Source organism: Choloepus didactylus, chromosome 9 (assembly GCF_015220235.1).
Source record: "Choloepus didactylus isolate mChoDid1 chromosome 9, mChoDid1.pri, whole genome shotgun sequence".
NCBI classification, from domain to species: domain Eukaryota; kingdom Metazoa; phylum Chordata; class Mammalia; order Pilosa; family Megalonychidae; genus Choloepus; species Choloepus didactylus.
Genome location: NC_051315.1, coordinates 56,972,989 through 56,985,718, shown reverse-complemented (window position 1 = coordinate 56,985,718; position 12,730 = coordinate 56,972,989). Strand labels below are relative to the sequence as shown.

The 12,730-nt window shown below is 38.8% G+C and overlaps 1 protein-coding gene and 1 pseudogene across 1 annotated transcript in view; both read left to right on the top strand.

The window, feature by feature from the left end:
• The window catches only part of STK39 (serine/threonine kinase 39), a 382,860-nt gene extending 370,583 nt beyond the window's left edge, over window positions 1-12,277 (top strand). Inside the window, exon 19 of the mRNA XM_037850139.1 lies at window positions 9,823-12,277. Within this exon, the coding sequence (XP_037706067.1) occupies window positions 9,823-9,892 (70 nt within the window). The 3' untranslated portion in view covers window positions 9,893-12,277. The remainder of the gene's footprint in view (window positions 1-9,822) is intronic.
• LOC119544659 lies at window positions 6,087-6,917 on the top strand (annotated as a pseudogene).
• Window positions 12,278-12,730: the final 453 nt, after the last annotated feature.

Genomic DNA, 12,730 nt, shown 5'->3' with positions numbered 1-12,730 from the left:
AAGAGAATAATCTTTCCTATAATGTTTCTATGCCTCATGTAGAATGCCCGCTCAAGAAACCAAAACTTATAATTGACCACAGAGGAAACTGGCTTATTGTTTAGGTAGAATTTCCAGTAAACTAATGGATCCATAAGCTGGGAAAATTAAGGTAGAGTTATTTAAAAAAAAATAATAATAACTCAGACCAGTCTCTGGTGCAGCCCTAAACCAAATGGAGATGATTACTGAATAAGTCTGGCAGCAGCAATTGCAAGTATCAAGTAACATTAAGGTCAAAATGAACATGTGATCAAAGCCAGTTTGGGTAAGGTTTCTTCTGTTTCCAAACTTTATGGGATTCTAAAAATGGAATCAAGTGAATCAAAATGAAATGAAGGATTGAGGAAAAGCACAAGAGTGTGGCACCCCAAGATGTCAGTGCTTACCAGGAAAGCCTGAATTCAGATCCTGTACTCTTTATTTTCCCACTTTAGAACATTGTTTGAAGCTTGGTCATATTACTGAATTTCATTCACACAAAAGTCCTGTGATTATATGTAAATATGAACTGAATAACAATGTAAAATCTACTTCTTGTGAATAAGTTTGAAAGCCACTGTTTTAAGCCATTTTGAACTTTTGTTGTTGCTGTTACTTGTAGCCAAAAGCAGCCAGCCATTCTGCTGAGCACTTTACATCATTTTACAATGAGTCTTAAATAACTCTGTTGGATAGGTTTTATCACCTGTCTTTTAAAGGTGAGGAAACTAAGGTTCGGAAAGACTAAGCTACCCAAGATAACACAATAGGTATTGCACTATGAAGCAGGAATTTGAATTTAGATATATCTGATTGCAGAGCCCATGGCCTTAAGGATTATATCAAACAACCTCCCTCCATAATACAAAGTACAATTTATTGCAGGTTTCCTCTGGGCCAGGCTCTAAACCAAAAGCTTTCCCTGCATTACCTTGCTTAAGCCTCACAAGAAGTAAGAAATCAGTTTCACTGTTTGCATGTTATAGATGGAGACAGATGTACGGATTTCTTAAATAATTTCTCCAGGCTCAGCCACCTAGTAGATGACAGAGGGGATTTGAAACCAGGTCAGTCTGACTCCAAAGCATTTCCTCTAAACCATACTGCCCCTCTAAGAGTAAATCCAAGCTCTCTGGAGCCTGAGAATTGTACAATTTGGGGTAGGAAAACCCCAAGCTTGGGGTAAAAAATTTTTCATTGAAACAAAGACCCTGCAGATTTTTCCTGGTGAGTCTACCACGGTGCCATAGATGCTACACTTGCTTTTCCTTTCATTATTTGTAATATAACTTTTATGTTCATTGTACCCTTTTGTGATGTGGCTCCCAAATTCAGGAAGTGATTTTTCCAGAGTGAAAAAAAAAACTAGAAATAGTTGACAGAGAAGGGACAATTCCAGTCTCATTTCTTAAATAACCTTAAAACACGTGTGCGCACACATACACACTAGAAGAATTTAAATAAAACCTAAATAAACTATATTCTTTGGTAATAAAATGTAAAACTGAGAAGGCTTCTGCTTAGGCATCACTGCTTACAGTGTGTCCTCACCCAAGTTCTGTTTTACTTCACTAAGCTTCAGTGTTCTCATTTTAAGATTATGATTAATTAGTTGATCATTAACATCCTTTGCAATATGAACATTCTAGGGGCCTAACTGAGCAGAGGAACAAATAAACTGGTTGCTGCTTGACTGAACTGGTCTATCCATTAAGCTTTACCAGTTGAACTGTTGGTGAATTGGGTTTTAGAAATTCCAGTCAGCTAATCAGGATCTTTTGTTACAGCAAAGAGTTGTCAGGACCCACCTACTGGAAGTTAAAAACAGGTGGGGGCTCATGGCTCTACCATGCAGCTTTATTGCCTTCTGCTTCTTCCCCCGGAGCCTCTTGAGAGCTGGTGGGTGGACGGAGAAAACAGAATCTTTAGGCTACAGCAAGCATCAGACAGCTCTGGGCTCAAGGGTGTCAAGTGAGCAGAGGCTAGAGGGTTTCCCTCTGTTTCTGGGCTGTCTTTGTATTATCTGTGTCATGCTCCCTCTCGCTTGGAGGTTTCTTCTTCTCTTGGGTATGGCTGTGATGTGGGGCATGAGTGGCCAGACTGTGGGCCTGACAGCCCACAGAGTTCCTTTTACACAACGAATGGAGGGACGCTTGTTGAGGAAGACAGCAAGGAGGAGGCAGCACCTGACAAAAGGTCCTACCCACTCACCTTACCAGATGTGGGTAAAGGACACCATGGAGTCCTCGTTAACTCTTAGGATGTAAGTCGAAACCCAAGTCTTGGAAATTGCATACTCCTAGTAATTCTACCACTTTTAGAAACAGTTAATAATACTAATAAATAACTAAAATTATTAAAATATAGTTGAAAGTATATGAGAGGGAGAGGATCCAAGATGGCAGACTAGGAGAGACAGAGCAAAATACTTCTCCATGAAAAACACTAGATAAAAGGCAGAAAGTGCTCCAGAACACCAGTTCCAGCATTGCACGGGCTGTACAAGTTCCGCTAAATCCACAGGAACTGTGCGCTTGGTGAAACCAAGAGTCTGCGTTTGGAAATGAGTGTGTGAGGCTCCTGGGGATACAGCAGTCATGCTGCGGTAGGGAGAAACCGAGGGTTGGTGTTTGGAGACAAATTAGTTTTAAAACCCCAAAAGTGGCTGCAGATCCAGCAGTAAGAGCTGTGCAGTCGAGCATGGTGGGGAGTGCTTTCCATTCCCCTGGCACCCGCCTTTCACACTACCGCAGCTAACTGTCCCGGAGCTAGGAGAGTGGAGGTCCACAGAAGGGGGAAATTACCACACCCGATTCAGCCATCTTCTCAGCCGGCTGGGAATGTCCTGCCTGTGATGTTGCGCAGTCTTACCTCCACGGAGGGCATGGCTTGGAGGCGGGGTCCCGCACAGAAGTCCCAAGGGCCCTACACCAATCCCAGGGACTTGTGGGCCCATGGCAGAAAGTGACTGTAGGGAGCCTGAGCCAAAGGGTTGGACTCGTGCAACAGCTTTAAGTCTCCAGGAATGGCTGGGATATTTGAGCTTAAAGCCGCCTTCCCTCCCTAACTGCGCAGGGCACACCTCCCACCTTCAGGGCTGGCTGCACCAACTACATACAGAAATTTGGTGCACTGATTGGACCCTCACAAGATTTGGACCCAACTCGCACAGACAAAGGTGTGGAGAAATGGCTTGAGGGTAATAGGTGGCTCGGGGTGTCATCTGCTGGTAAGTCAGGGAAAGTACACTCCACCAAGCTGTAGCTCTAACAAATTATAGATAATTGTTCAAATAAGCCTGCATATCCTAAAAGAACGCTATCAAGATAAGCAAATGTCAAGAGACCAAAAACAATAGGAAATTTTAAAGCATATGAAGAAAGCAGAAGATATGGATAACCCAAATGCCCAAATCAAAAAATCAGAGGAGACACAGTACTTGGAGCAATTAATCTAAGAAGTAATCACAAACAACAACATCATGGCACAGGATATAAAAGACATGAAGAAGATCCTATAAAAGCATAAAGAATTTGCAAGAGTAAATTTAAAAAAGATGATCTTATGGAAAAAAAAGAAACTGTTGATCAAATTAAAAAGATTCTGGATACACACAGTACTAGATTGGAGGAAGCTGAGGAAAGAATAAGCAAAGTGGAAGAGTACAGAATGGGAAGTGAAAGTACAAAAGAAAGAATGGAGAAAAAAATCGAGAAAATAGAAATGGATCTCAGGGATACGATGGACAACATAAAGTGCACCAATATAAGAATCAATGGTGTTCCAGAAGGGGAGAGAAGGGTAAAGGTCTAGGAAGAGTATTCAGAGCAATTGTTGGGGAAAACCTTCCAACCCTTCTAAACAACATGAATACATAAATCATAGATGCCAATGAACTCCAAACAGAATAAATCCAAATAAACCCACTCTGAGACATACTCTGATCAGATTGTCAAACACTGAAGAGAAGGAGCAAGTTCTGAAAGCAACAAGGGAGACACAATTCACCGCATACAAGGGAAACAGCATAAGACTAAAGCAGTGACTACTCAGCGGCCACCATGAAGGCAAGAAGGAAGTGGTGTGACATATTTAAAATTCCAAAAGAGAAAAATTGCCAAACAAGAATTCTTTATCCAGCAAAGCTCTCCTTCATATTTGAGGGAGAGCTTAAATTTTTCACAGACTAACCAATGCTGAGAGAATTTGCTAACAAGAGACCTGCCCTACTTGAGATACTAAAGGGAGCCCTACCAGCAGAGAAACAAAGAAAGGAGAGAGGTATTGAGAAGGGTTCAGAACTAAAAAAATTTAGTAAGGGTATGTTAAAGGAAATAGAGAGGGGAAAAAATATATCTGACAAACATAAACCAAAGGATAGGATAGCTGATTCAAGAAATGCCTTCACAGGAATAACACTGAATGTGAATGGATTAAACTCCCCAATTAAAATATATAGATAGACAAAATGGATTTAAAAATATGCACCATCAATATATTGCTTACAAGAGACTCATCTTAGACACAGGGACACAAAGAAATTGAAAGGAAAAGGATGGAAAAAAATATTCCATGGAAGCTACAGCCAAAAGAAAGAAGGAGTAGCAATATTAATCTCAGATAAAATAGACTTTAAATGCAAGGATGTTATGAGACACAAAGAAGGTCACTATATACTAATAAAAGGGACAATTCAACAAAAGGAAATAACAATCATAAACATCTATGCACCCAATCAAGGTGCCCCAAAATACATGAGACAAACATTGGCACAACTGAGGAAGCAATAGATGTTTCCACAATTGTGGGAGACTTCAATACATCAGTCTCTCCTATAGATAGATCAACCAGACAGAAGACCAATAAGGAAACTGAAAACCTAAAGAATCTGATAAATGAATTTGAATTAAAGAGATACATATAGAACATTACATCCCAAATCACCAGGACACACATTCTTCTCTAGTGCTCAAGGAACTTTCTCCAGAATAGATCATATGCTGGGCCATAAAACAAGCCTCAAAAATTAAAAAAAAATTTGAAATTATTCAAAGCACATTCTCTGATCACAATGGAACATAATTAGAAGTCAATAACCATCAGAGACTTAAAAATTCACAAATATCTGGAGGTTAAACAACACACTCCTAAACAATCTGTCGGTTAAAGAAGAAATAGCAAGAGAAATTGCTAAATATATAGAGACAAATGAAAATGAGAACACAACATATCAAAACTTATGGGATGCAGCAAAGGTGGTATTGAGGGGGAAATTTATAGCTCTAAATGCATACATTAAAAAGGAAGAAAGAGCTACGATCAAAGAACCAATGGAGCAACTGAAGAAGCTAGAAAATGAACAGCAAACTAATACTAGACCAAGTGGAAGAAAAGAAATAACAAGGATTAAAGCAGAAATAAATGACATAGAAAACAAAAAAAAAAAAAACAATAGAATAAATAGCACCAAAAATTGATTCTTTGAGAACATCAACGGATTAACAAGCCCCTAGTTACACTGACAAAATCAAAAAGAGAGAAGACCCAAATAAACAAAATAACAAATGAGAAAGGCGACATTACTGCGGATCCTGAAGAAATTTGAAAAAATATATAAGGATAAGATGAACAACTGTATGCCAACAAACTGGATAATGTAGAGGAAATGGACAATTTTCTGTAAACACATGAACAACCTAGACTGACCAGAGAAGAAATAGAAGACCTCAACCAACCAATCACAAGCAAAGACATCCAATTGGTCATCAAAAAGCTTCCCAAAAATAAATGCCCAGGGCCAGATGGCTTCACAGGGGAATTCTACCAAACTTTCCAAAAAGAACTGACACCAATCTTACTTAAACTCTTTCAAAACACTGAAGAAAATAGAATACGACCTAACTCATTTTATGAAGCTAACATCACTCTAATACTAAAACCAGGTAAAGATGCTGCAAGAAAGGAAAACTACAGTCCAATCTCCCTAATGAATATAGATGCAAAAATTCTCAACAAAATACTTGCAAATCGAATCCAAAGACACATTAAAAAAAATCATACGCTCTTTTCCGGCTGGAACCATGGAGGGTGTCGAAGAGAAGAAGAAGAAGAAGGTGCCGGCTGTGCCGGAAACCCTCAAGAAAAAGCGAAGGAATTTTGCCGAACTGAAGATCAAGCGCTTGAGAAAGAAGTTTGCCCAAAAGATGCTCCGAAAGGCAAGGAGGAAGCTTATCTATGAAAAAGCCAAGCACTATCATAAGGAATATAGGCAAATGTACAGAACTGAGATTCGAATGGCTAGAATGGCAAGAAAAGCTGGCAACTTCTATGTACCTGCGGAACCCAAATTGGCATTTGTCATCAGGATCAGAGGTATCAATGGCGTGAGCCCAAAGGTCCGAAAAGTGTTGCAACTTCTTCACCTTCGCCAAATCTTCAGTGGCACATTTGTTAAGCTCAACAAGGCCTCAATTAACATGCTGAGGATTGTGGAACCATATATTGCATGGGGGTACCCGAACCTGAAGTCAGTAAACGAACTAATCCATAAGCGTGGTTACGGCAAAATCAATAAGAAGCAGATTGCCTAGACAGATAACTCTTTGATTGCACGATCGCTTGGTAAATAAGGCATCATCTGCATGGAAGACCTGATTCATGAGATCTATACTGTTGGGAAACGCTTCAAAGAAGCAAACAACTTCCTGTGGCCCTTCAAATTATCATCTCCCAGAGGGGGGATGAAGAAAAAGACCACCCATTTTGTAGAAGGGGGAGATGCTGGCAACAGGGAAGACCAGATCAATAGGCTTATTAGAAGGATGAACTAAGGTGTCTACTATGATTACTTTTATAATCTGGTCAGTTAATAAACAGTGATTGCTTTCAAATTAAAATGTATTCTGTTGGTGACTTCTTGTTAGTGTGCCTCTGCCTTCCTTTAACTGTAATGACAAGTCTTATGATAAAATTAACCTAAGTCAATAGCCTGCTGTATGCAAAACTAGGGTTTAGTTTGTATCTCACAGGAAACATCTTGGCTTAATAGAAAAAGACCTTAATTTTGACCTTTGAATTATGCCAACAGAATAAGCCAGAATGGGTCTAGTTTATTTCAAGAACTATTTCAGAGGCATTTGTGCATGATTTGTAGGTAATAAAAGTTCATTTACACAAAAAAAAAAAAAAAAAAAAAAAAAATCATACACCATGACCAAGTAGGGTTCATTCTAGGCATGCAAGGATGGTTCAACATAAGAAAATCAATCAGTGTAATATAACACATTAACAAATCAAAAGGGAAAAATCAAATGATCATCTCAATAGATGCTGAAAAAGCGTTCAACAAAATCCAGCATCCTTCTTTGATAAAAAACACTTCAAAAGGTAGGAATTGAAGGAAACTTCCTCAATATGCTGAAGGGCATATATGAAAAACCCACAGCTAGCATAGTACTCAATGGTGAGAGACTGAAAGCCTTCCCTCTAAGATCAGAAACCAGACAAGGATGCCTGCTTTCACCACTGTTATTCAACATTGTGCTGGAAGTGCTAGCCAGGGCAATCCGGCAAGACAAAGAAATAAAAGGCACCCAAATTGGAAAGGAAGAAGTAAAACCATCATTATTTGCAGATGATACGATCTCATATCTGAAAAACCCTGAGAAATCGACAACACAGCTACTTGAGCTAATAAATAAATTTAGCAAAGTAATGGGATACAAGATTAATGCACATAAGTCAGTAATGTTCCTATACGCTAGAAATGACCTAACTGAAGAGACACTCAAGAAAAACATACCATTCTCAATAGCAACTAAATAAATCAAGTCCCCAGGAATAAACTTAACCAAGGATGTAAAAGAGCTATACATAGAAAACTGCATAACTTTACTAAAAGAAATAGAAGGGGACCTAAAAAGATGGAAAAATATTCCTTGTTCATGGATAGGAAGGCTAAATGTTGTTAAGATGTCAATTCCCTACCCAAACTCATCTACAGATTCAATGCAATTTCTATCAAAATTCCAACAACCTACTTTGCAGACTTGGAAAAGCTAGTTAACAAATTTATTTGGAAGGAGAAGAGGCCTTGAATTTCTAAAAACATTCTAAAAAAGAAAAACGAAGTGGGAGGACTTACACTCCCTGACTTTGAAGCTTATTATAAAGCCACAGTAGTCAAAACAGCATGTACTGGTATAAAGATAGATATATTGATCAATGGAATCAAATTGAGAATTTTGGAGATAGACCCCCAGATCTACAGTCTTTGATAAGGCCCCCAAAACCAGTGAACTGGGACATAACAGTCTATTCAACAAATGGGGCTGGGAATGCTGGATATTCATATCCAAAAGAATGAAAGAGGACCCCTACCTCACACCCTACAAAAAAATTAACTCAAAATGGATTAAAGACCTCAATATAAGAGACAGTACCATAAAACTCCTAGAAAATAATGTAGGGAAACATCGTCAAGACCTTGTATTAGGAGGTCACTTCCTAGACTTCATACCCAAAGCACAAGCAACAAAAATAGATAAATGGAACTCCTCAAACTTAAAAGCTCCTGTACCTCAAAGGAATTTGTCAAAAAGGTGAAGAGGCAGCCAACTCAATGGGAAAAAGTATTTGGAAACCATGTATGGTAAAAGACTGATGTCTTGCATATGTAAAGAAATCCTACAACTCAATGACAAGAGTACAGACAGCCCAATTATAAAATGGGCAAAAGATATGAAAAGACAGATCTCTGAAGAGGAAATACAAATGGCCAAAAAACACATGAAAAAACATTAAGCTTCACTAGCTATTAGAGAGATGCAAATTAAGACCACAATGGATACCATCTCACACCATTTAGAATGGCTGCCATTAAACAAACAAGAAACTACAAATGCTGGAGAGGATGTGGAGAAATTGGAACTCTTATTCATTGTTGGTGGGACTGTATAATGGTTCAGCCACTCTGGAAGTCAGTCTGGCACTTCCTTAGAAAACTAGATATAGTTACCCTTTGATCTATCAATTGCACTTCTCGGTATATATGCGGAAGATCTGAAAGCAGTGACACGAACAGATATCTGCACACCAATGTTCAAAGCAGCAATATTTACAATTGCCAAGAAATAGAAACAACCCAAGTGTCCTTCAACAGATGAGTGGATAAACAAAATGTGGTACATACACACAATGGAATACTATTGCACAGTAAGAAGGAATGATATCAAGAAACATATGAACATGGATGAACCTTGAAGACATAATGCTGAGTGAAATAAGCCAGGCACAAAAAGAGAAATATTGTATGTTACCACTAATGTGAACGCTGTGAAAAATGTAAAATAAATGGTTTATATTGTAGAATGTAGGGGACCTAACAACAGACAGCAAATAGTGAAGGGGGAACGATAATCTAATAAGTTGTTGAGGGTAAACTTATTGTTCTGGGAATGCTCAGGAATGACTATGGTTTGTTAATTTCTGGGACCTATGGAAGGAACAAGTTTGCAGAAATGCAGTTATTTTAAGTTATTTGTTTTTCTTATTCCTTTGTTGGGTAATAGTCTCTACTTTCTTGGGGTAGGGTAGGAATATGTTGGAAGCAATGTAGTTATTTTAGGTTATTTGTTTTTCCTTATTCTTTTGTTTTTGTTTGAAATTTTTTTTTAGTTTTTTGATAAAGTTAAAAAAACAATGACTGGGTATGAAAAAAAAGTAAATGAACAATGGGGGGAAGAGTGGAATGGAATGTTTGGATGTTCTTTTTTATTCTAATTTTTATTTTATTTTTTGGAGGAATGAAAATGTTCAAAGATTGACTGGAGTGATCAATGCACAACCAAGAAGAACTGACTGTACACTTTGAAGGACTGTATGTTATGTGAATATATTTCAATAATTTTGCATTAAAATATAGTCAGCATTACTAAAAATATTAACCACAGAGTGCCTGCCATATTTCAAATACTTTTCCTATGTTTTATATTTATTAATATTATTATAACTATGCAAGTAGGTATACCTGTGTCTACTTTACAGTAAAGGAAACGAAGTTCAGAGAAGTTAATTAACTTATCCAAGGTCACACAGTAAATGGCCGTACTAGAATTTGAACTTTCATGTGTCTACCCGCAATACCACATTTCCTCCCAGTTAAATCTGCATTTTCCCTGTACTTATTTAATATTACTTGATTGCCTTTTATCCAGTAATAGACTAGAGGCTTCTTACAGGTTCTTTCACATGAAGCTTCGTAGTGTTAATGATCTGGTCTAGACCCTTACTCAGCATGTATTGGAAAATCCAATAATAGAACTGGCAAAAAAGTACGTTGGGAGAAATATGTTATTGAAAACCAGTGATTGCAGTAAGACCAGCAAGGAATCCAGATTACAAAAATTACAAATCATAGTTGCAGGCAGATCAAGAAAAGGACAGTTTTGCTGGGCAGTAGCATTTTCAGCTGTTCCTCTGTGTTGGCAGCCTTTCAAAGCCACAACAACTATTAAATGCATTAGTATACAAAAGAGTGTGATAGCACCACAGTCAGCTGTGCAAAACAGAATTTAGCAGTGATTGACAGATTAATACAGTTTAAGTAGCAAACTGCTGAAAAGATCAGCCAGAAATTGTGAAACATAGGCAAGGATACTTTATGTGGGTTAAACAGAGAAAAGGGTTGACTTCTCAATCAGTAAAGTCACCTTGGGGATCAGTCATGCATTTCTTGAACTTCTCTCTTCAATACCAGAATGATGTAGAATATGGTTAAGTTCTTGTTAAAGTATCACCTGAACAATGGTCCCTATAAGGCCGTCACCTTTTTGTCCCTCGATTTATGTAGCTCTTTGCCTTCCATCAGAAAGATGAGGGACTTGTTTTCAAACAACATTAGGGTGCTGGGCACCATGTGGTCGGGCTGTGGACATTCAGGAAGTAGTTTGGTGGTGCTCCTTTAAGAAGAGTATCATTACTGTCTATGCCCCATTTGTGCACAAAGACTTGGAATGACTGGTCCAAGAATGACAAATGCTGCCCATGGCAGTTGTTATCCTTATCAAGTCTCAGAGTACTTCTCAACACAGCCATCCAGACAATCCTGACCAGTCAGAGCTGGCACTTGTGAAGAGAGGTAAGCCATGAAGACAAGTACCTCATGTCTACTTCATTCACAACCACATACATAGGACTTAGTACAGTACCTAGCTGAGAGTAATTATGCAGTAATTGTGGAATGAATGAATGTCATCCCTGATGTATACCAGTTCACTCAAATTCATAGACTCACTGAATATATATATTTTTAACCACATGGTTTCAGAGGTCATCTGGTCTAATGTCCTGGTAGTCATCCTTTGAACCCACATATCCCAATTTCCAGCCTTGTGTTCCTTATACTCTGCACAGAAAGAAAGTCCAAACTACTTACTGTTAAGGAGAAAGATCATGAAAATATGAAACCGTATTTTTCCGAGTGGGGCTGAAACATTAAGTCATAGAGTAAATATATTATGTGTAGGATGAGCCCCAAAATGCTGTCCTCAGAGAGACTGGTCTGGAATAAACACATGGATACAAAAGCAGATATTTGATATATAAACTTCATTTCACTAAACTACCTTGAAGTCCTCAGCTGCAGAGATACGATTATTTTTCAACTGTGACTAGCCGGGTAACTCTCTCTAAGCCTGTGTCCTGTGTTGAGGGCTGTGGAGGCTCTGTATTCATTCCTCGACCTTGAATTTGCAACTGGTGTCTATGTGATGGCCATATTTGTAAAATCAACCTCAAAGAAGCATTTTGGCCATGGTCCATACAAAAGGTGGAAGGGGAGCCATGCACCCAACTATGATGACAGTTATGGGTTGAGTTGTGTCCCCCAAAAAGATATGCGCAAGCCCTAACACCTATCTTGTGAGTGTTACCTTATTTGGAAATAGGGTCTCTGAAGATGTGATTAGTTAAGATGACGTCACACTGGTGTTCTTATAAGAAAAGGGAGATGTGGATACACAGACCCAGTGAAGAACACCATGTGACAACAGAGGCAAGGATTGAAATGCTGCAGCCAAGGAATGCCAAGGATTATGGGCAAACCACAAGAAGCTAGGAAGAAGCAAAGAAGGATTCTTTCCTACATATTTCAGAGGCAGCATGGCCCCTGCTGACACCTTGATTTCAGAATTTTGGCCTCCAGATTTGTGAGACAATAAATTTCTGTTGTGTGAGAGTGTGCTGGTTTGGATGTATTATGTCCCTCAAAATGCCATGTTCTTTGATGCAGTCTTGTGGGGGCAAATGTATTAGTGTTGACTAGATTGGAATTCTTTGAGTGTTTCCATGAAGATGTGACTCAATCAGCTGTGAGTGAAATGTGTGACTGGATAATTTCCATGGAGGTGTTACCCTGCCTATTCAGGGTGGATGTTAATTAAATCACTGGAGTCGTATTAAGGAGTTCACAGACAGAAGGACCTCTGAGCAACTGAGAGCAACATCTTGAAGAGGAGCTGCAGCTAAGAGAGGACAAAATGCCCCAAAAGCAACATTTTGGAGGATGCCATTTTGAAATGCAAACTGGGAGCAAGTGGATACCAGCCACATGCCTTCCAAGCTAACGGAGGTTTTCCGGATGCCAATGGCCTTTCTCCAGTGAAGGTACCCTATTGTTGATGCCTTACCTTGGACATTTTATGGCCTTAGA